The 20004-nt window shown below is 40.9% G+C and overlaps 1 protein-coding gene across 50 annotated transcripts in view; it reads left to right on the top strand.

Moving 5' to 3' along the window:
* The window catches only part of TTN (titin), a 270562-nt gene that overhangs the window by 201047 nt on the left and 49511 nt on the right, over positions 1-20004 (top strand). For all 50 annotated transcript variants that reach the window (XM_057316425.1, XM_057316423.1, XM_057316417.1 and 47 more), the window contains 32 exons: positions 70-351; positions 1660-1962; positions 2565-2867; positions 2968-3249; positions 3350-3649; positions 3743-4045; positions 4141-4449; positions 4553-4834; positions 4955-5254; positions 5341-5634; positions 5736-8702; positions 9026-9346; positions 9447-9731; positions 9829-10128; positions 10424-10726; positions 10980-11255; positions 11358-11657; positions 11756-12058; positions 12225-12524; positions 13213-13500; positions 13865-14161; positions 14248-14550; positions 14653-14958; positions 15834-16121; positions 16210-16500; positions 16591-16878; positions 17050-17637; positions 17729-17833; positions 18269-18466; positions 18554-18850; positions 18941-19528; positions 19620-19922. In XM_057316425.1, the coding sequence (XP_057172408.1) occupies positions 70-351; positions 1660-1962; positions 2565-2867; positions 2968-3249; positions 3350-3649; positions 3743-4045; positions 4141-4449; positions 4553-4834; positions 4955-5254; positions 5341-5634; positions 5736-8702; positions 9026-9346; positions 9447-9731; positions 9829-10128; positions 10424-10726; positions 10980-11255; positions 11358-11657; positions 11756-12058; positions 12225-12524; positions 13213-13500; positions 13865-14161; positions 14248-14550; positions 14653-14958; positions 15834-16121; positions 16210-16500; positions 16591-16878; positions 17050-17637; positions 17729-17833; positions 18269-18466; positions 18554-18850; positions 18941-19528; positions 19620-19922 (12453 nt within the window). The remainder of the gene's footprint in view (positions 1-69; positions 352-1659; positions 1963-2564; positions 2868-2967; positions 3250-3349; positions 3650-3742; positions 4046-4140; positions 4450-4552; positions 4835-4954; positions 5255-5340; positions 5635-5735; positions 8703-9025; positions 9347-9446; positions 9732-9828; positions 10129-10423; positions 10727-10979; positions 11256-11357; positions 11658-11755; positions 12059-12224; positions 12525-13212; positions 13501-13864; positions 14162-14247; positions 14551-14652; positions 14959-15833; positions 16122-16209; positions 16501-16590; positions 16879-17049; positions 17638-17728; positions 17834-18268; positions 18467-18553; positions 18851-18940; positions 19529-19619; positions 19923-20004) is intronic.

The raw sequence follows: 20004 nt of genomic DNA, 5'->3' as shown, positions 1-20004 counted from the left end.
TATTTTATCCATATTTGTGTTTTGGATTGGGAACGAAAACCACATTTGTAATTTTCAACTGTGTTCCAGTGCCACCTGACCTTCAGCTAGATGCCAGTGTCAGAGACAGAATTGTGGTCCACGCCGGAGGGGTGATCCGGATCATCGCCTATGTGTCTGGAAAACCTCCTCCAACTGTCACCTGGAACATGAATGAAAGAGCATTACCTCAAGAAGCTACCATTGAGACCACAGCCATTAGCTCCTCCATGGTCATCAAGAATTGCCAGAGGAGCCACCAAGGTGTCTACTCCCTTCTTGCCAAAAATGCAGGGGGAGAAAGAAAGAAGACCATTATCGTTGATGTATTAGGTAAAGACCTTTAATTTGTCCATGCAGCTTTTAAAAATAACATTTTTACTTCAGCTACAGTAAAGCTATGTTACAGTAAAACTGTTACAAATATTTTGGAAAATAAGAAAAATCACCCGCAATCCCACTGACCACTATTAGCCTTTAAAAATCCTTTTTTCGTCTTATACATATTTTATATTGTTGGACTCCTATAAATAGTTTTATATGTTGCATTATATAACATTAAAAAGTTATGTTTTTATGTTATATAAAAACAAAGTTTTTTATAACAGTTTTTTCATAAAAGCAACTTTCCTGCAAATGTAGGTGAATATCTAATAGTTTACTAAGGTTGATCAATTTCACATCATGGGAGCGTATCCTCCTTTGCTAATTATCATAATAAAGCAAAAATCTCTGTGAAGGGTTTCAGTATTCTAGTTGAAAAGCATATTTGATTACCAATATTGCAGTTCTAGTCACTGACTATAGAGGTGAACTCCACAAGACTTTTTCATGCCTCTTGCTGGCTGCTTTATTCTAGTATTTTGCTGAGAAAGTGAAGCCCTCCCACTCAGATTTCTCTCTCAGCAAGTCTCCAGGCACAACCATACTCCAAACAATGAGTTTTTATGTGAAAATAATTAATGTTATATAAACATGTTATGTTTTCATTAATGAAAATGGCATAAGGAGAAAGATCTCATTGACCAATAGTCCTACAAGCTTTTAGGTTAGTTTCAAGCTCCTAAATACCTGTTACTTTAACTTGAGAACTGGTACACTTTCAAAGTTGGATTCCAACCCTCTCAAAGGTCCTTCTGAAATTTGGGAACTCCTGTGCTGCTTACTGATTTACTAGTTACCTAGAAAAAGCTCTCTCTCCCTTTCCCCTCTGGAAAGTAAACTAGACACAAAACGTAGCCATGTTACCCCTCACCCCTTCTCCTGTCTCCTCCTGTGCATTCTCCTTCCAGCAGCTCCCTCCTGACTTACAAATTACAAAAAAAAAAAAAAAGTATAAATATACATATATAAAGACCCATGTTATATATATATATATATATATATATATATATATATACACACACACACACACATTACTGTTCCTTTAGCTTCTGCTAAAACAGTGGCAAACAGTAATTATTATAAACATACTTCATTTAAAAATATGGTTGAATATAGATACCGTGGGGAAGAAAAAAATCAATAGACACAAAATCTTATAACATTTCTGTCTCCTTTTTAAACACAGAGAGTGACAAATATTGAGCCCTGTTGTTCATTGAAAACAAACAACTAGAAACTGTTTCCTCTTATTTCCAGATGTGCCAGGTCCTGTTGGAACACCATTCCAGGCTCACAACCTAACCAATGACTCCTGCAAACTGACGTGGTTTTCTCCAGAAGATGATGGAGGCTCTCCAGTCACCAATTATGTCATTGAGAAGCGTGAATCTGACCGCAGAGCATGGACCCCAGTGACATATACGGTTACCCGACAAAATGCTACTGTCCAAGGTCTCATTCAAGGAAAAGCCTACTTTTTCCGAATTGCAGCCGAAAACAGTGTTGGCATAGGCCCGTTTACTGAGACACCAACTGCACTTGTCATCAGAGATCCAATAAGTAAGTGCAGTTTAAAACAATTTCATCCTTAATCACTTCTTGACTCATTTAATAAAAGGATGGTGACAAAATATGTGTATAGGTGCCCAACATTTCATTCCTTTGACAAGCATTCAGGAGACGAATGCTCAGTCTGATATTGGTTTCCTTTGACAAGCATTCAGGAGACGAATGCTCAGTCTGATATTGGTTTCCTTTGACAAGCATTCAGGAGACGAATGCTCAGTCTGATATTGGTAGTGGTTGAATGTGATTGTGAAAAACATTATGGGAATAGAGGATTCTTCAAATCCGTCCATGTATACTATTTTTTTTAATTTCCCACTTAATGGCATGAATATGAAGTATTTTCCTAACTCTGGAGAATTTTCTTAAATGATTTGGCCTCAACAAACCTCTCCTCATCTATCAGAGGAAATTAGACTGGATTGTATCCTTTTTAACTCCAATAGTTCTATGGTGAGAGCCTTCTGTTACTTATCACAGCAAATAATTTAATGTTTAAATGCAGTCCTCCAAAAGTATCGTTTACTATTTACTGTAATTTACTACATTTTTAACACAACCTTTTTTTCCATCGTAATTCTGTATTTTACTTGCAGCTGTACCAGAGCGTCCTGAAGATCTGGAAGTCAAAGAAGTTACTAAAGATTCTGTTACTTTGACTTGGAATCCTCCTAAGTATGATGGTGGATCAGAAATTATTAACTATGTCGTAGAGAGCCGACTCATTGGAACTGAGAAGTTCCACAAGGTTACAAAGGACAACTTGCTTAGCAGAAAATACACCGTGAAAGGCTTAAAAGAAGGTGATACCTATGAGTACCGTGTCAGTGCTGTGAATATTGTTGGACAAGGCAAACCATCATTTTGTACCAAGCCAATCACTTGCAAGGATGACCTAGGTATGTGTCTAATGGAAGTCATGCTCTGAAAACTTGTACACTCACAGATTTACCATAAGACATCAGTAAAACTGACTTGCCTTTATAATTAAAATTTCAGCTCCTCCAACGCTTGACCTTGACTTCAGAGATAAGCTCACAGTTCGGGTTGGTGAAGCTTTTGCCCTCACTGGCCGTTACTCAGGCAAACCAAAGCCTAAAATCACTTGGTTCAAAGATGAAGCTGATGTGCTGGAAGATGATCGCACTCACATAAAGACCACTCCGACGACACTTGCTCTAGAGAAGATCAAGGCCAAACGTTCAGATTCTGGCAAATACTGTGTGGTTGTGGAGAACAGTACAGGCTCTAGGAAAGGTTTCTGTCAAGTCAATGTTGTTGGTAAGTATCACTTAGCAAGAAGAATAGATATTCTGTTCTTTCCAAAGCAGAAGTGGAAATAACATTTTGGGCTGTCATTTTTTCTTTTTTTTTTCTGCAGACCGTCCTGGACCACCAGTAGGACCGGTTATTTTTGATGAGGTGACCAAAGATTACATGGTTATCTCTTGGAAGCCACCTTTAGATGATGGAGGCAGTGAAATTACCAATTACATTATTGAGAAGAAGGAGGTGGGCAAAGACATTTGGATGCCTGTGACATCCGCAAGTGCTAAAACAACATGCAAAGTTCCTAAACTCCTTGAAGGAAAAGATTATATTTTCCGGATATATGCTGAAAACCTGTATGGAATAAGTGATCCTCTGGTGTCTGATTCCATGAAAGCCAAAGATCGTTTCAGTATGCATTACATTTCTTTCTAGTGATTCAGTGTTGAATATTGTTAATAGGAAAAATTACATTTTTAACACACTCTGCTAATGTTTGTTGTAGGGGTTCCTGATGCACCTGAGCAGCCAGTTGTTACAGAAGTTACCAAAGACTCTGCATTAGTGACCTGGAACAAGCCAAATGACGGAGGAAAGCCCATCACCAACTACATCCTGGAGAAGAGGGAAACTATGTCTAAACGATGGGCTAGAGTTACCAAAGAGCCCATCCATCCATACACTAAATTCAGGGTTCCTGATCTTCTAGAAGGGTGTCAGTATGAATTCCGGGTTTCTGCAGAAAATGAAATTGGTATTGGAGATCCAAGCCCACCATCCAAACCAGTCTTTGCTAAAGATCCAATTGGTATAGTATTAAAGCATTCGTTTATTTTTCACATTATCGAACTTCGTTTTCAGCTATGTTCTAACTCCTTTTTGTTTTTTTCTTTTATCACGTAGCTAAACCAAGTCCACCTATTAACCCTGAGGCAATTGATACAACATGTAATTCAGTTGATCTAACCTGGCAGCCACCACGTCATGATGGTGGGAGCAAGATTCTGGGTTATATTGTTGAGTACCAGAAAGTTGGAGATGAAGAATGGAAGAGAGCTAATCACACTCCTGAGTCATGTCCTGAAACGAAATATAAAGTCACTGGTCTTCGGGATGGTCAAACCTATAAGTTCAGAGTCAGGGCAGTTAATGAAGCTGGTGAATCAGATCCAGCTCATGTTCCCGAGCCAGTGCTAGTAAAAGACAGACTTGGTGAGTAAAACCTTCTCCGCTGTAATAAACTTCTAGTTGTATAAACTTCATTGTAAAATACATGAACAAATCAAATCTGAAAGTACGATTTGCTTTATTCCAGAACCCCCCGAGTTGATTCTTGATGCCAACATGGCACGAGAACAACACATAAAGGTTGGTGATACTCTAAGACTTAGTGCCGTCATCAAAGGCGTGCCATTCCCAAAAGTAACTTGGAGAAAGGGAGACAGAGAGGCTCCGACTAAAGCAAGAATTGATGTTACTCCAGTTGGTAGCAAGCTTGAAATTCCCAACGCTGCCCATGAAGATGGTGGAATTTATTCTTTAACAGTGGAGAATCCAGCTGGTTCGAAAACTGTCTCAGTAAAAGTCCTCGTATTAGGTGCGAATTTTCATACTTACGTATTTAATGTAATAACATTTTAAAAATAAATTTTGATATATTTCAACCTATTACCTGGGTTAAGTAACTTATTATAACTTCATTATTTAACACTTTCAGATAAGCCGGGGCCACCTAGAGATCTGGAAGTCAGTGAAATTAGGAAAGATTCTTGTTACCTTACTTGGAAGGAACCACTGGATGATGGTGGTTCTGTCATTACAAATTATGTGGTTGAGAGGAGAGATGTTGCCAGTGCCCAGTGGTCACCTCTTTCAGCTACATCCAAGAAAAAGAGTCACATGGCTAAACACCTTAATGAAGGCAATCAGTATCTCTTCCGGGTAGCTGCCGAGAACCAGTATGGACGTGGTCCTTTTGTTGAAACACCTAAACCCATCAAGGCTCTGGATCCTCTACGTAAGTTGCTTTCTCTGGATACAAAGGTTTTCTCTGACTGTTTCTGAGAATATTATTCATTCATCATAACTTCTTCTTTTGAAAAGATCCCCCAGGGCCACCCAAAAACTTACACCATGTAGATGTCGACAAGACTGAAGTCTCCCTTGTTTGGAATAAGCCTGATCGTGATGGCGGCTCTCCAATCACTGGATATTTGGTGGAATATCAAGAAGAGGGCACCGAAGACTGGATCAAGTTCAAGACTGTGACAAACTTAGAGTGTGTTGTTACTGGACTGCAACAAGGGAAGACCTATAGATTCCGTGTAAAAGCTGAAAATATTGTGGGTCTTAGTCTCCCTGACACAACTATCCCAATAGAATGTCAAGAAAAACTAGGTAATTTTTGGATTGGCATTATTATTTTCTTTTTAAAATTCATATTGTGAATATTTATATTGTGAAAATCAACATCTGATTTTCTCATGTTCACTTTCCAGTGCCTCCATCTGTGGAGCTAGATGTGAAATTAATTGAAGGCCTTGTGGTAAAAGCTGGAACTACAGTCAGGTTCCCTGCCATCATAAGAGGTGTACCCATTCCCACTGCCAAGTGGACAACCGATGGGAGTGAGATCAAAACAGATGAACACTACACAGTTGAAACTGACAGCTTCTCATCAGTACTTACCATTAAGAACTGCTTAAGGAAAGACACTGGGGAATATCAAATCACAGTTTCCAATGCAGCTGGCACCAAAACAGTAGCTGTACATCTTACTGTTCTTGATGTTCCTGGTCCACCAACAGGTCCTATTAATATTCTGGATGTTACCCCTGAATATATGACTATCTCATGGCAGCCACCTAAGGATGACGGAGGAAGCCCTGTGATAAATTATATTGTTGAGAAACAAGATACAAGGAAAGGCACATGGGGTGTTGTTTCATCAGGAAGCAGTAAGACAAAGCTGAAAATCCCACATCTGCAAAAAGGCTGTGAATATATTTTCCGAGTCAGAGCAGAGAATAAGATGGGTGTTGGCCCTCCCCTTGACTCCGTACCTACTGTTGCTAAACATAAGTTTAGTCCTCCATCTCCTCCTGGTAAACCAGTGGTTACTGACGTTACTGAAAATGCTGCAACAGTGTCTTGGACTCTGCCAAAATCTGATGGTGGCAGTCCAATAATTGGTTACTATGTGGAACGTCGAGAAGTAACTGGGAAATGGGTGAGAGTCAACAAAACACCCATACCTGACCTGAAGTTTAGAGTGACTGGACTGTATGAGGGAAACACATATGAGTTTAGGGTTTTTGCTGAAAATCTTGCAGGACTAAGCAATCCATCACCAAGTTCTGACCCAATAAAAGCTTCCCGGCCCATCAAACCACCTGGACCACCTATTAATCCTAAACTGAAAGACAAGACCAAAGAAACAGCTGACTTGGTGTGGACAAAGCCTCTCAGTGATGGTGGTAGCCCCATTCTAGGCTACGTAGTGGAATGTCAGAAACCTGGTACAACACAGTGGAATAGGATTAATAAAGATGAGCTCATTAGGCAGTGTGCCTTTAGGGTACCCGGACTAATTGAAGGAAATGAGTACAGATTCCGTATAAAGGCAGCTAATATTGTGGGAGAAGGAGAGCCAAGAGAACTAGCAGAATCTGTGATTGCAAAAGACATCCTTCATCCTCCAGAAGTAGAACTTGATGTAACCTGTCGTGATGTTATTACTGTTAGAGTGGGCCAAACTATCCGCATTCTTGCTCGAGTCAGAGGCAGACCTGATCCAGACATAACTTGGTCCAAGGAAGGCAAAGTATTGGTCCGAGAAAAGCGGGTTGACATAATTCAGGATCTACCTCGTGTTGAGTTACAAATTAAAGAAGCTGTTAGAGCTGATCATGGCAAGTATATTATCTCAGCTAAGAATACCAGTGGGCATGCCCAAGGTTCCGCCATTGTTAATGTTCTTGACAGACCTGGGCCTTGCCAGAATTTAAGGGTTAGCAATGTAACCAAAGAGAACTGTACAATTTCTTGGGAAAACCCACTAGATAACGGTGGCTCAGAAATAACAAATTTCATAGTGGAATATCGCAAACCAAACCAGAAAGGCTGGTCAATTGTTGCTTCAGATGCCACTAAGCGATTAATTAAGGCCAACCTCTTAGCCAACAATGAATACTATTTCCGAGTTTGTGCAGAGAATAAAGTAGGTGTTGGTCCAACCATTGAAACAAAAACTCCAATTCTGGCTATTAACCCTATTGATAGACCAGGTGAGCCTGAAAACCTTCACATTGCAGATAAAGGAAAGACATTTGTCTATCTCAAGTGGCGGCGGCCTGATTATGATGGTGGTAGCCCAAATCTGTCCTATCACGTTGAAAGGAGGCTGAAGGGCTCCGATGAATGGGAAAGAGTACATAAAGGAAGCATTAAAGAAACCCAATATATGGTTGACAGATGTGTTGAAAACCAGATTTATGAGTTCAGAGTGCAAACAAAGAATGAAGGTGGGGAAAGTGACTGGGTGAAGACAGAGGAAGTTGTTGTGAAAGAAGACTTACAGAAACCAGTACTTGATCTGAAATTAAGTGGTGTGCTAACGGTCAAAGCAGGGGACACCATTAGACTTGAGGCAGGTGTTAGAGGCAAACCATTCCCCGAAGTTTTATGGACCAAGGACAAAGATGCTACAGACTTAACAAGATCACCAAGGGTCAAGATTGATACCAGTGCTGATTCATCCAAATTTTCTCTTTCTAAAGCAAAGCGAAGTGATGGCGGTAAATATGTAATTACAGCAACTAACACGGCTGGCAGTTTTGTGGCCTATGCCACTGTCAATGTTTTAGATAAGCCTGGTCCTGTAAGAAATCTGAAAATTGTTGATGTGTCCAGTGATCGGTGTACTATTCGCTGGGACCCACCAGAGGATGATGGTGGCTGTGAAATCCAAAATTATATTCTAGAAAAATGTGAGAGTAAGCGAATGGTTTGGTCTACCTATTCTGCTAATGTCTTAACACCCGGTGCTACAGTAACACGTCTCATAGAAGGAAATGAATATATTTTCAGAGTCCGTGCAGAAAATAAAATAGGCACAGGGCCTCCAACAGAAAGTAAACCAGTCATTGCAAAAACCAAATATGACAGACCTGGTCGTCCGGATCCCCCAGAAGTCACCAAAGTAAGCAAAGAAGAGATGACTGTGGTTTGGAACCCACCTGAATATGACGGTGGAAAATCCATCACAGGATACTTTTTGGAGAAAAAGGAAAAACATTCAGTACGATGGGTCCCTGTTAACAAGAGTGCAATCCCCGAGAGACGTCTCAAGGTACAGAACCTCCTCCCAGGACATGAATATCAGTTCCGTGTCAAGGCAGAAAATGAAATTGGAGTTGGAGAACCAAGCTTGCCCTCAAGGCCAGTGGTGGCAAAAGACCCCATAGGTATGATATTCTTGCTTTTTCTGATACTGTACCAATTCTTAATCTCGAGCACAGAGGTATTAGACAAATAAGTTAAATCCACGACATCAAAACTTTAGCCAATATTTTTCCAAATAGATCTTTTACCAAATCACCTAAATTGTACAAACAACAGTAGATTCTAAACTTATGAAGGAAAATAAGGACTCAGTCACTGAGAAGCTGAATGTCCTACCTTTGGTTAACTGAGAGGGGACTACTTTATAATATAAACTACACATCGGAGTATCACTAGTATGCGTTAATGACAGGTAAATTCATCCTTATATATTTATTATTTTCAGAACCACCTGGTCCACCAACCAATCTCAAAGTGGTCGACACAACCAAAAGTTCCATAACTCTTGGGTGGGGAAAACCAGTGTACGATGGTGGCGCGCCAATAATTGGATACATTGTGGAAATGAGACCAAAACGAGAAGACACATCACCTGATGAAGGCTGGAAAAGGTGCAATGCTGCAGCACAACTTGTTCGCATGGAGTTCACGGTTACCAGCTTGGATGAAAACCAGGAATATGAGTTCCGGGTGTGTGCCCAAAACCAAGCTGGCATTGGGCGCCCTGCAGAACTAAAGGATGCTATTAAACCTAAAGAAATCCTAGGTGAGACCCTATTTTACCCTAGGATTCATTCACTGAACGCTTCTCACATGATTTCCCCACATTCTGAAAAGTCAACTAATGGTTTTCATGTCACTTGCAGAACCTCCGGAGATTGATTTGGATGCCAGCATGAGAAAACTGGTCACAGTGAGAGCGGGATGCCCTATCCGACTATTTGCCATAGTGAGAGGACGACCAGCTCCTAAAGTCACTTGGCGAAGAGTGGGTATTGACAACGTGGTCAGAAAAGGACAAGTCGATCTGGTTGACACTATGGCCTTCCTTGTCATCCCCAATTCCACCCGTGATGACTCGGGAAAATATTCCTTGACGCTTGTGAACCCAGCAGGAGAAAAGGCCGTGTTTGTGAATGTCAGAGTATTAGGTGGGTTACTAACAAGCTCCTTCTTCCCCTTCAAAAACACGCTAGTTAAGAAGAAGGCTGAGGAGACACGTATATCTGATTTTGTGGTTCTTTACAGATACTCCTGGTCCTGTGACTGATTTAAAAGTTTCAGATGTCACTAAAACGTCATGCCACGTTTCCTGGGCCCCTCCTGAGAATGACGGTGGGAGCCAAGTGACACATTATATTGTGGAGAAGCGTGAGGCAGAGAGAAAGACGTGGTCAACAGTTACCCCAGAAGTCAAGAAAACGAGCTTCCAAGTCACCAACCTCGTCCCTGGGAACGAGTACTTCTTCAGAGTCACTGCTGTCAATGAATATGGCCCTGGCGTGCCAGCAGACGTCCCCAAACCAGTGCTTGCATCAGATCCTCTGAGTAAGCACCGTCCTTTTTCCTCCTTTTAACTCCAGTCTCTTATTTGAGCAAGGTCAGGATACTGAAGAGTTTTCATCTACCACACCTCAAGGGCTTTAATTTGTAGAAACCCAAATAGTACAAATAAATCTCTAACTCACTCATTAAAGAGTGTTTTAATCTGCCCCATCTTGTACTATTCACTTTCAACACACTGAGCTCCAGTTTCCAGATGCTTCCAAGCATTTATGTTTAGTAATAAAGGGACTGGACTAGTGTACCTGGACAGTTTTTCTAAATCACATTTTTCTTCTAGGCGAACCGGATCCCCCCAGGAAACTAGAAGTCACTGAAATGACCAAGAACAGTGCTACCTTAGCCTGGTTACCTCCCCTGCGTGATGGAGGTGCTAAAATCGATGGCTACATCATCAGCTACAGAGAAGAGGAGCAGCCTGCAGATCGCTGGACAGAGTACTCGGTGGTAAAAGATCTCAGCCTTGTCGTCACTGGCCTCAAGGAAGGAAAGAAGTATAAATTTAGAGTAGCGGCCAGAAACGCTGTTGGAGTCAGTTTGCCAAGGGAAGCTGAAGGAGTATATGAAGCCAAAGAACAGCTGTGTAAGTGGTCACTGTCTCCTTTTATCATGTGATAAAATTTCATTAGAATTTTCTTCGCACGTATAGATTGGACTCTCCTATTTTCTATTTGGTTCAATCTTATTCTTCTTTAAAAATATTGGCTGTAATGCAAACATGAATTTGAAGCCATTAATGGGTTGCCACCCACAGTGTGGGAAACACTAGTAGAGTTCCCCACCGGAGGAGATCTAACCTCCCCCGCAAACGTAATGAATTTTTCATTTACTTGCAGTGCCTCCAAAGATCCTTATGCCAGAGCAAATTACTATTAGAGCTGGGAAGAAACTCCGAGTTGAAGCCCATGTGTACGGGAAGCCTCATCCAGTCTGTAAATGGAAAAAAGGAGAAGATGACGTTGTCACTTCCAGCCACCTGGCAGTGCATAAAGCAGACAGCTCTTCAATCCTGATCATAAAAGATGTTACTAGGAAAGACAGTGGGTACTACAGCCTCACCGCAGAGAACAGTTCTGGGACAGACACTCAAAAAATCAAAGTTATCGTCATGGGTAGGTTAAGCATTAGACAAATGGCTATTTAAATATGAAGACCAGAAACATTTTTTCCTATCAAATCCCTGTTCTTCTATTTCTTTCTCTTGGTTTATGCAGATGCTCCTGGGCCCCCTCAGCCTCCGTTTGACATTTCTGACATAGACGCTGATGCTTGCTCCCTGTCATGGCACATCCCTCTGGAGGATGGAGGCAGTAACATCACCAATTACATAGTGGAGAAATGTGATGTGAGCCGAGGGGACTGGGTGACAGCTCTAGCCTCGGTGACAAAAACTTCCTGCAGAGTTGGAAAACTGATCCCAGGCCAGGAGTATATCTTCCGGGTCCGTGCTGAAAATCGATTTGGCATTTCAGAGCCTCTCACATCTCCAAAGATGCTAGCTAAGTTCCCATTTGGTAGGTTTCTTTCAGGGAGAAAAAAAAAATTGTTTTCTTTTCAGTCTGTTACTTAAGAAAAAAAAAAACCCTGACATTGCCCCTGTCTTCCTCTCCAGGTGTTCCTAGTGAACCGAAGAATGCACGAGTCACTAAAGTCAACAAAGACTGCATATTTGTGGCATGGGACAGACCAGACAGTGATGGAGGGAGTCCCATTACTGGTTATCTGATTGAACGCAAAGAAAGAAACAGTTTGCTCTGGGTGAAAGCTAATGATACTCCTGTCCGGTCAACCGAATATCCTTGTGCTGGCCTTGTAGAAGGTCTTGAGTATTCATTCAGAATCTATGCACTAAACAAAGCTGGATCCAGCCCACCCAGCAAACCAACAGAATACGTAACCGCAAGAATGCCAGTTGGTGAGTAATTTTTGTTAGTATTACGGGAGCATATTTAAATCTCAGTCTCTGAGGATTACGACTTCTATTCAGAGATATTCTGAATATTTCCGGGTGACTGTGTGAAATAGGGAAGGTTATAACTGCCGTTGTTAAAATAAATGCTGAGAATACCTCTTGGTTTCAGATCCTCCTGGAAAGCCTGAAGTTATTGATGTTTCCAAGAGTACTGTATCCCTCATCTGGGCTCGTCCAAAACATGATGGAGGCAGCAAAATCATTGGCTACTTTGTAGAAGCTTGCAAACTTCCTGGTGATAAGTGGGTGCGGTGCAATACCTCACCTCACCAGATTCCCCAGGAAGAGTACACAGTCACTGGCTTAGAAGAGAATGCTCAGTATCAATTTAGAGCAATTGCCAAGACTGCAGTAAACATTAGCCTGCCCTCTGAACCTTCTGATCCAGTGACCATCCAGGCAGAAAATGGTAAGATTTCACCTTTGCCTATAATACTCAACAGAAAGTACTCATCATGTATATTTTTCCTAATTAAAAACTAAATGTATATAATGGGGGCGACAAGTGAAATGATAGGTAATTTGTAAACAGACAACAAAAATTATGATTACAGAGAATCTTAACAACATGTTAAACTGAAAAGCCAGATATAAGACCATGTAATTTCCACCATATGCAGGCATTGAAAGATGACAAAGAAATGTACCGAATGATAATAGTGAAAATTGAAGGATGTTGGAATTATGGAAGATATTTATTTTTTTCTTTATACTTTCAGCATTATCAAACTTCTGTATTAAACCTATATTCTTTTTTTTAAGATTTTATTTATTTATTTATTTAGAGAAAGAGTGCAAGCAGGGGGAGGGGCAGAAGAAGAGAGAGAATCTCAAGCAGACTCCTCTCTGAGTGCAGAGCCTGATGCGGGGCTTGATCTCACAACCCCAAGATCACAATCTGAGCTGAAATCAAGAGTCAGATGCTTAACTGACTAAGCCACCCACGTGTCCCTAAACCTTTATTTTTTTATAATAAATGGTACTTGTAAAAATCCCATCTCGAAAGAGACCGAGCATATGAATTTCCTACTTTTACTAACAAGAATGATGTAATATAGCTTTGCTTACATTAAATCCTTATCTTTCTTTCTTTCCAGTTCCCCCCAGGATAGAACTGAGTGTGGCTATGAAATCTTTGCTTACTGTGAAAGCTGGAACTAATGTTTGCCTGGATGCTACTGTTTTTGGTAAACCAATGCCAACCGTCTCTTGGAAGAAGGAGGGCACACTACTGAAACCAGCGGAAGGCATAAAGATGGCCATGAAGCGGAACTTATGCACCCTGGAGCTGTTCAGTGTGAACCGAAAGGACTCAGGCGACTATACCATTACTGCCGAAAATGCGAGTGGTTCCAAATCAGCCACCATTAAGCTTAAAGTATTAGGTAACCTAAAGCACTTATTTAGAATCTCGTATTTTACTTTGGTTGATGTGATGTAATAGAATTTACAAAATCCTATGTGAGAAAAGATACATATCCTGATGTATCATTTGTTATCAGAGAAATTATTTTCATCACAGGGCAATGGCATTTTAGAGCTGAAAAGACCCTTAGAAGTCATATATTCTAGTTATGTATTTTACATACAACAAACTTAAGATTCTGAAAAATTATGTACTTCCCAAGGTCCTACAGGACATTAATGACAATATAAAGACTGCAGTCAGATCTCCAGACCTCCAGTCTACTCATCCCCCATTTCACATGTGTTAGTGAAAGACTTCACTTGTCTTTCTTATTCTTTCAGATAAGCCGGGTCCTCCAGCATCTGTTAAAATCAACAAAATGTATGCAGATCGTGCAATGCTTTCTTGGGAACCTCCTCTTGAAGATGGAGGCTCAGAAATCACCAACTATATTGTTGACAAACGTGAAACAAGCAGACCCAACTGGGCACAAGTCTCGGCTACAGTGCCCATCACCAGCTGCACTGTGGAGAAACTCATAGAGGGCCATGAATATCAGTTCCGAATTTGTGCAGAGAATAAATATGGAGTGGGCGATCCAATCTTCACTGAACCAGCAATTGCTAAAAACCCATTTGGTAGGAACATTGTCCTTGAGTTTTCACTGGCTTGTTACAGGTTACCTTTTAGACTGGCATATTAACTTTTCAATCAATCTCTGCAGACCCACCCGGGCGCTGTGATCCTCCTGTTATTAGCAACATAACCAAAGATCACATGACGGTAAGCTGGAAACCACCAGCAGATGATGGCGGCTCACCCATCACTGGCTATTTGGTTGAAAAGCGAGAGACCCAGGCAGTTAACTGGACTAAAGTCAACAGAAAACCTGTTATAGAAAGAACAATAAAAGCAACAGGTCTCCAAGAAGGCACCGAATACGAGTTCCGAGTTACAGCTATAAATAAGGCTGGACCAGGGAAACCCAGTGATGCATCCAAAGCTGCTTATGCCCGGGACCCTCTGTGTAAGTTTTCATGAATGAGTCCCGTATCTTATGTTGTAATCAACCCTGAACAACCAGGACTGAGATTTTAATGAAACTTTTCTGTTTGTTATTTATCTTCAGATCCTCCTGGCCCACCAGCTTTTCCTAAAGTATATGATACAACCCGTAGCTCTGTGAGTCTATCTTGGGGCAAGCCAGCCTACGACGGTGGTAGCCCTATCATTGGCTACCTTGTTGAAGTAAAACGAGCTGACTCTGATAACTGGGTGAGGTGCAATTTACCAGAGAAGCTACAGAAAACCCGCTTTGAGGTTACTGGCCTAATGGAAGACACAGAGTATCAGTTCCGCGTGTATGCCGTTAATAAGATCGGATACAGTGACCCCAGTGATGTGCCAGACAAACATCGTCCCAAGGACATCTTAAGTAAGGATAACCAGGAGAAATAAAGTTTTTTTCATCAGTCATATTATAAAAGGCAGTCTAGAACTCCCTTATGTAGATTTGTTTATTTATGAGCATTGGAGTGGTAGCTGTAGGAGTACATTGTAATGGAGAGCTGGGCTGGTACTTGATGGTATCCTGCACAGACCAAATGGAATGCAAGCTGATCTGTGGCTTTGAAAAGCTTTTCATACTCACATGGGAATTCACGTCTTCAAAAGAATATGGAATATAGGAATTTTATTCCAAAAATAGAGGGTTTTTTTTTACCTAAGTAGTGAGCTATTTGTCATTCTAATGGGTTTTTTTTTTCATCTTCTAATTCACCCCACTTCATAAGTATGTAATTGTAGGCTCTCCATCCTAATTTCCCTTCTCACCATTTTTTTTCTATTTGCTTACTTCCCATAACCATTTCTCCCTTTATTTTGAATTACTTGGTATAATACTTCACACCCCCCCCGATGCATTTTTCTTCCCATGATGAAATAAAGAGAGCCAGAGTATACATCAGAGAGCCTTCACTGAATATAGAAAAGAAAAAAAGAATGGAAGAGAGCCAAGAATCAATTATCTCCATTTAATATAGAGAGTTCGAGAGTATGGGAGGTTCATGAGAAGAGGAGGAGAGGAAGTACAGATACTTCAGGGAAAACCTGGTTTAGCCCACAGGATATTAGAATATAGAAAGATCAACAATCACTACAGAGTACTGAAATAGTTGACAGAAGTTTTGAGGATCATACTGAGAATTTTTTGAAGACCTAGAAATCAGTTCTGAAACAGAAACTTATTTTAGGAGTGATAAGCCTAGTCCTTGGAAATACATTTGACCATCAAATTATTACTTTAAACAGTTCCACCTGAGGGAGAACTCGATGCTGATTTGAGGAAAACACTCATATTACGTGCTGGAGTTACAATGAGACTGTATGTACCAGTAAAAGGACGTCCACCTCCAAAGATAACTTGGTCTAAACCAAACGTCAATCTAAGAGAAAGGATCGGACTTGACATAAAATCAACAGATTTTGACACTTTCTTGCGCTGTGAAAATGTGAACAAATATGATGCAGGAAAATATATCTTGACTCTGGAGAACAGCTGTGGTAAAAAGGAATATACCATCGTAGTGAAAGTGCTTGGTAAGTCTATTTGAAAAAAACAATCATATGTTAAAAATGTAGTCTGTGTATTTTTTACATATTCATTTCTTACCCACAATTTGTCCAGATACTCCTGGGCCACCTGTCAATGTCACTGTTAAGGAAATATCCAAAGATTCTGCTTATATTACCTGGGATCCTCCCATTATTGATGGCGGAAGTCCCATCATAAACTATGTGGTGGAAAAACGTGATGCAGAGAGGAAGTCCTGGTCTACGGTGACAACTGAGTGCTCAAAAACAAGCTTCAGAGTGTCTAACTTGGAGGAGGGAAAATCCTACTTCTTCAGGGTGTTTGCTGAAAATGAGTATGGCATTGGCGATCCTGGTGAAACACGTGATGCCGTCAAAGCTTCCGGTAAGCAAATGAGCTACTACCACATCATTTTGAGTGACCTCTTACCTTAGTTATCTGAGGCTTTGACTTCTCATTTCTCCTTTGCTTTAGAAACCCCTGGACCAGTTGTGGACCTGAAAGTGTTATCTGTAACTAAGTCATCTTGTAGCATAGGCTGGAAAAAGCCTCGCAGTGATGGTGGCAGTCGAGTTACCGGATATGTAGTAGATTTCCTGACTGAAGACAATAAGTGGCAACGTGTTATGAAATCATTAAGCTTACAGTACTCTGCAAAAGATTTGACTGAAGGCAAGGAATATACCTTCAGAGTGAGTGCTGAGAATGAAAATGGAGAAGGAACCCCCAGTGAAATCACTGCAGTGGCAAAGGATGATATTGGTAAGCCTTTAGCCATGCATCTTCATGTCCCTTTATTGTCATCAAAAGCGTACTCTTGAGCCCTACTCACTGGCTTATAGAAAAATCCTTTAAAAATTATAATGATCAGAAGAAATTAATTGCCTGCTCTGAAAAATGACGATAATTTCTCTCTGCTATTTTATTTTACAGTGGCTCCTGACCTTGACTTAAAGGACATACCTGATCTGTGCTACTTGGCTAAAGAAAATAGCAACTTCCGTCTTAAGATCCCCATAAAAGGCAAGCCAGCTCCATCAGTAACCTGGAAGAAAGGGGAAGATCCTCTACCAACTGACACCAGAGTCAGTGTTGAGTCAACTGCAGTTAACACTACTCTGGTGGTACATGATTGCCAAAAATCTGATGCTGGAAAATACACTATCACACTGAAGAATGTTGCCGGCACCAAGGAAGGAACTCTCTCTATAAAAGTTGTTGGCAAGCCTGGCATCCCCACAGGGCCAATCAAATTTGAAGAAGTCACAGCAGAAGCCATGACCTTAAAGTGGGGCCCTCCAAAGGATGACGGAGGTTCTGAAATCACCAACTATATCCTAGAGAAGAGAGATTCTGTGAACAACAAGTGGGTGACGTGTGCCTCAGCTGTCCAGAAAACCACCTTTAGAGTAACCAGACTTCATGAGGGCATGGAATACACTTTCAGGGTCAGTGCCGAAAATAAATATGGTGTAGGAGAAGGCTTGAAATCAGAGCCAGTTGTTGCTAAACATCCATTTGGTGAGTGTCTCAGAGGCAGAAAACACAAAGAAAAACATGTTTTTGAGAAAAGTTCCCTATTATAAATCTTGTATCATCTACTTTTTCCTAGATGTGCCAGATGCCCCCCCACCTCCCAACATCGTGGATGTCAGACATGACTCAGTATCTCTAACTTGGACTGACCCCAGGAGAACTGGTGGCTCTCCAATTACAGGTATTTCGTTTGCTCTTCTCCCATAGCTTTTACATTAATGCTTCTTCTAAATTGTCCTCCCTGAAAACCACGCTGAATGTGTGCTTCTTACTTATAGCACTACCTGTACACACAGTAATGGGGTTTTTTTCCTTTCAGTACATTAAGCATTAGTTAAGCTAATAATTGATTTCAATGAAAATCTCCTAATAAAGGCTTTCATAGTGATATCTATTTTTGTAAGTACCTTCAACAGAAGGTACAATAAATACACATATTCCAAGAGAAAAAAAATAGTGCCTAGGAAATAAAAGTGTAGATACTAGCAAGAATGACTATTTATTCCATATTATGTCCACATATAAACCATTTGGGCAAAAATATGTACTTAAAAATCAGGTTGGCATTTGTATTTTCTACCTGAATTGACAAATTCACTGGGTCTTTTTTTTGTAGGGTATCATATTGAGTTCAAGGAAAGAAACAGCCTTTTGTGGAAGAGAGCTAACAAGACACCTATTAGGATGAAAGACTTCAAAGTGACAGGATTAACTGAAGGTCTTGAGTATGAATTCCGAGTCATGGCAATCAATTTAGCAGGAGTAGGCAAGCCAAGCCTGCCATCAGAGCCAGTTGTGGCACTTGATCCGATTGGTAAGTCATTACACAAAGAAAAGCCTAGGTGTGTTTTCTATATGAAAAAAACATTGGTATTTGACTGGCTTTTCTGCTTTGTTTTAGATCCTCCTGGCAAACCTGAAGTTATTAATGTAACAAGGAATTCAGTGACCCTCATTTGGACTGAACCCAAATATGATGGTGGTCATAAGTTGACTGGATATATAGTGGAGATGCGGGACCTACCCTCTAAGACTTGGATGAAAGCCAACCATGTTAATGTCCCAGATTGTGCCTTTACTGTAACTGACCTTGTTGAAGGTGGAAAATATGAATTCCGAGTTAGAGCGAAGAATACAGCAGGTGCTATCAGTGCTCCATCAGAAAGTACAGGAACCATTATCTGCAAGGATGAATATGGTGGGTCTATTTTACTTTTTATGCACACAAAAATATAGCAAATTAAGCCTCCTTTCTTTGCTGATTAAAACGTATTTTTTTTCTTTGCAGAGGCACCAACCATTGTCCTCGATCCCACAATAAAAGATGGGCTGACAATTAAAGCAGGAGATAACATTGTTTTGAGTGCCATTAGCATTCTTGGCAAGCCCCTTCCAAAGTCGAGTTGGTCTAGAGCAGGAAAAGACATTAGACCATCAGATATTGTTCAGATATCTTCAACCCCAACATCTTCCATGCTTACTGTCAAGTATGCCACTAGAAAAGATGCTGGTGAATATACCATTACTGCTACCAATCCTTTTGGCACAAAGGAGGAACATGTGAAGGTAACAGTCCTCGACGTACCTGGTCCTCCAGGTCCCATTGAAATCAGTAATGTTTCTGCTGAAAAAGCAACACTCACATGGACACCTCCATTGGAGGATGGTGGCTCACCAATTAAGTCCTATGTTCTTGAAAAGAGAGAAACCAGTCGGCTCTTGTGGACAGTGGTTGCTGAAGATATTCAGACTTGCAGGCATGTGGCCACCAAACTTATCCAAGGAAATGAGTACCTCTTCCGGGTCTCAGCTGTAAACCAGTATGGGAAAGGAGAACCTGTACAGTCTGAACCTGTCAAAATGGTGGACAGATTTGGTATGTAGAACACATAAGGGAACTGACACGTTAGCATTTGCAGCACGGTTTACGAAAGCATGGAGTTCTCATAAATTTGCCTCCTTTTCAGGTCCCCCTGGCCCTCCTGGAAAACCAGAAGTATCAAATGTCACTAAAAACACTGCCACTGTCAGTTGGAAAAGACCAGTTGATGACGGCGGTAGTGAAATCACAGGATATCATATTGAAAGGAGAGAAAAGAAAAGCTTGCGATGGGTGAGAGCAACCAAGACGCCAGTTTCAGATCTCAGATGCAAAGTAACAGGACTGCAAGAAGGAAACACCTATGAATTCCGTGTCAGTGCAGAAAACAAAGCAGGAATTGGTCCACCTAGTGATGCCTCAAATCCTGTTCTGATGAAAGATGTAGCATGTTAGTATTTTTTTTTTTCAACACCACTCACTTGGGAGTGCCAATATTTCAGAGAAGTTATCCAAAAGCCAAACTCCTAACA

The sequence above is a fragment of the Ursus arctos genome, unplaced genomic scaffold, assembly GCF_023065955.2.
Source record: "Ursus arctos isolate Adak ecotype North America unplaced genomic scaffold, UrsArc2.0 scaffold_1, whole genome shotgun sequence".
In the NCBI taxonomy this organism is placed as follows: domain Eukaryota; kingdom Metazoa; phylum Chordata; class Mammalia; order Carnivora; family Ursidae; genus Ursus; species Ursus arctos.
This window is presented reverse-complemented; position numbering and strand designations above follow the sequence as displayed.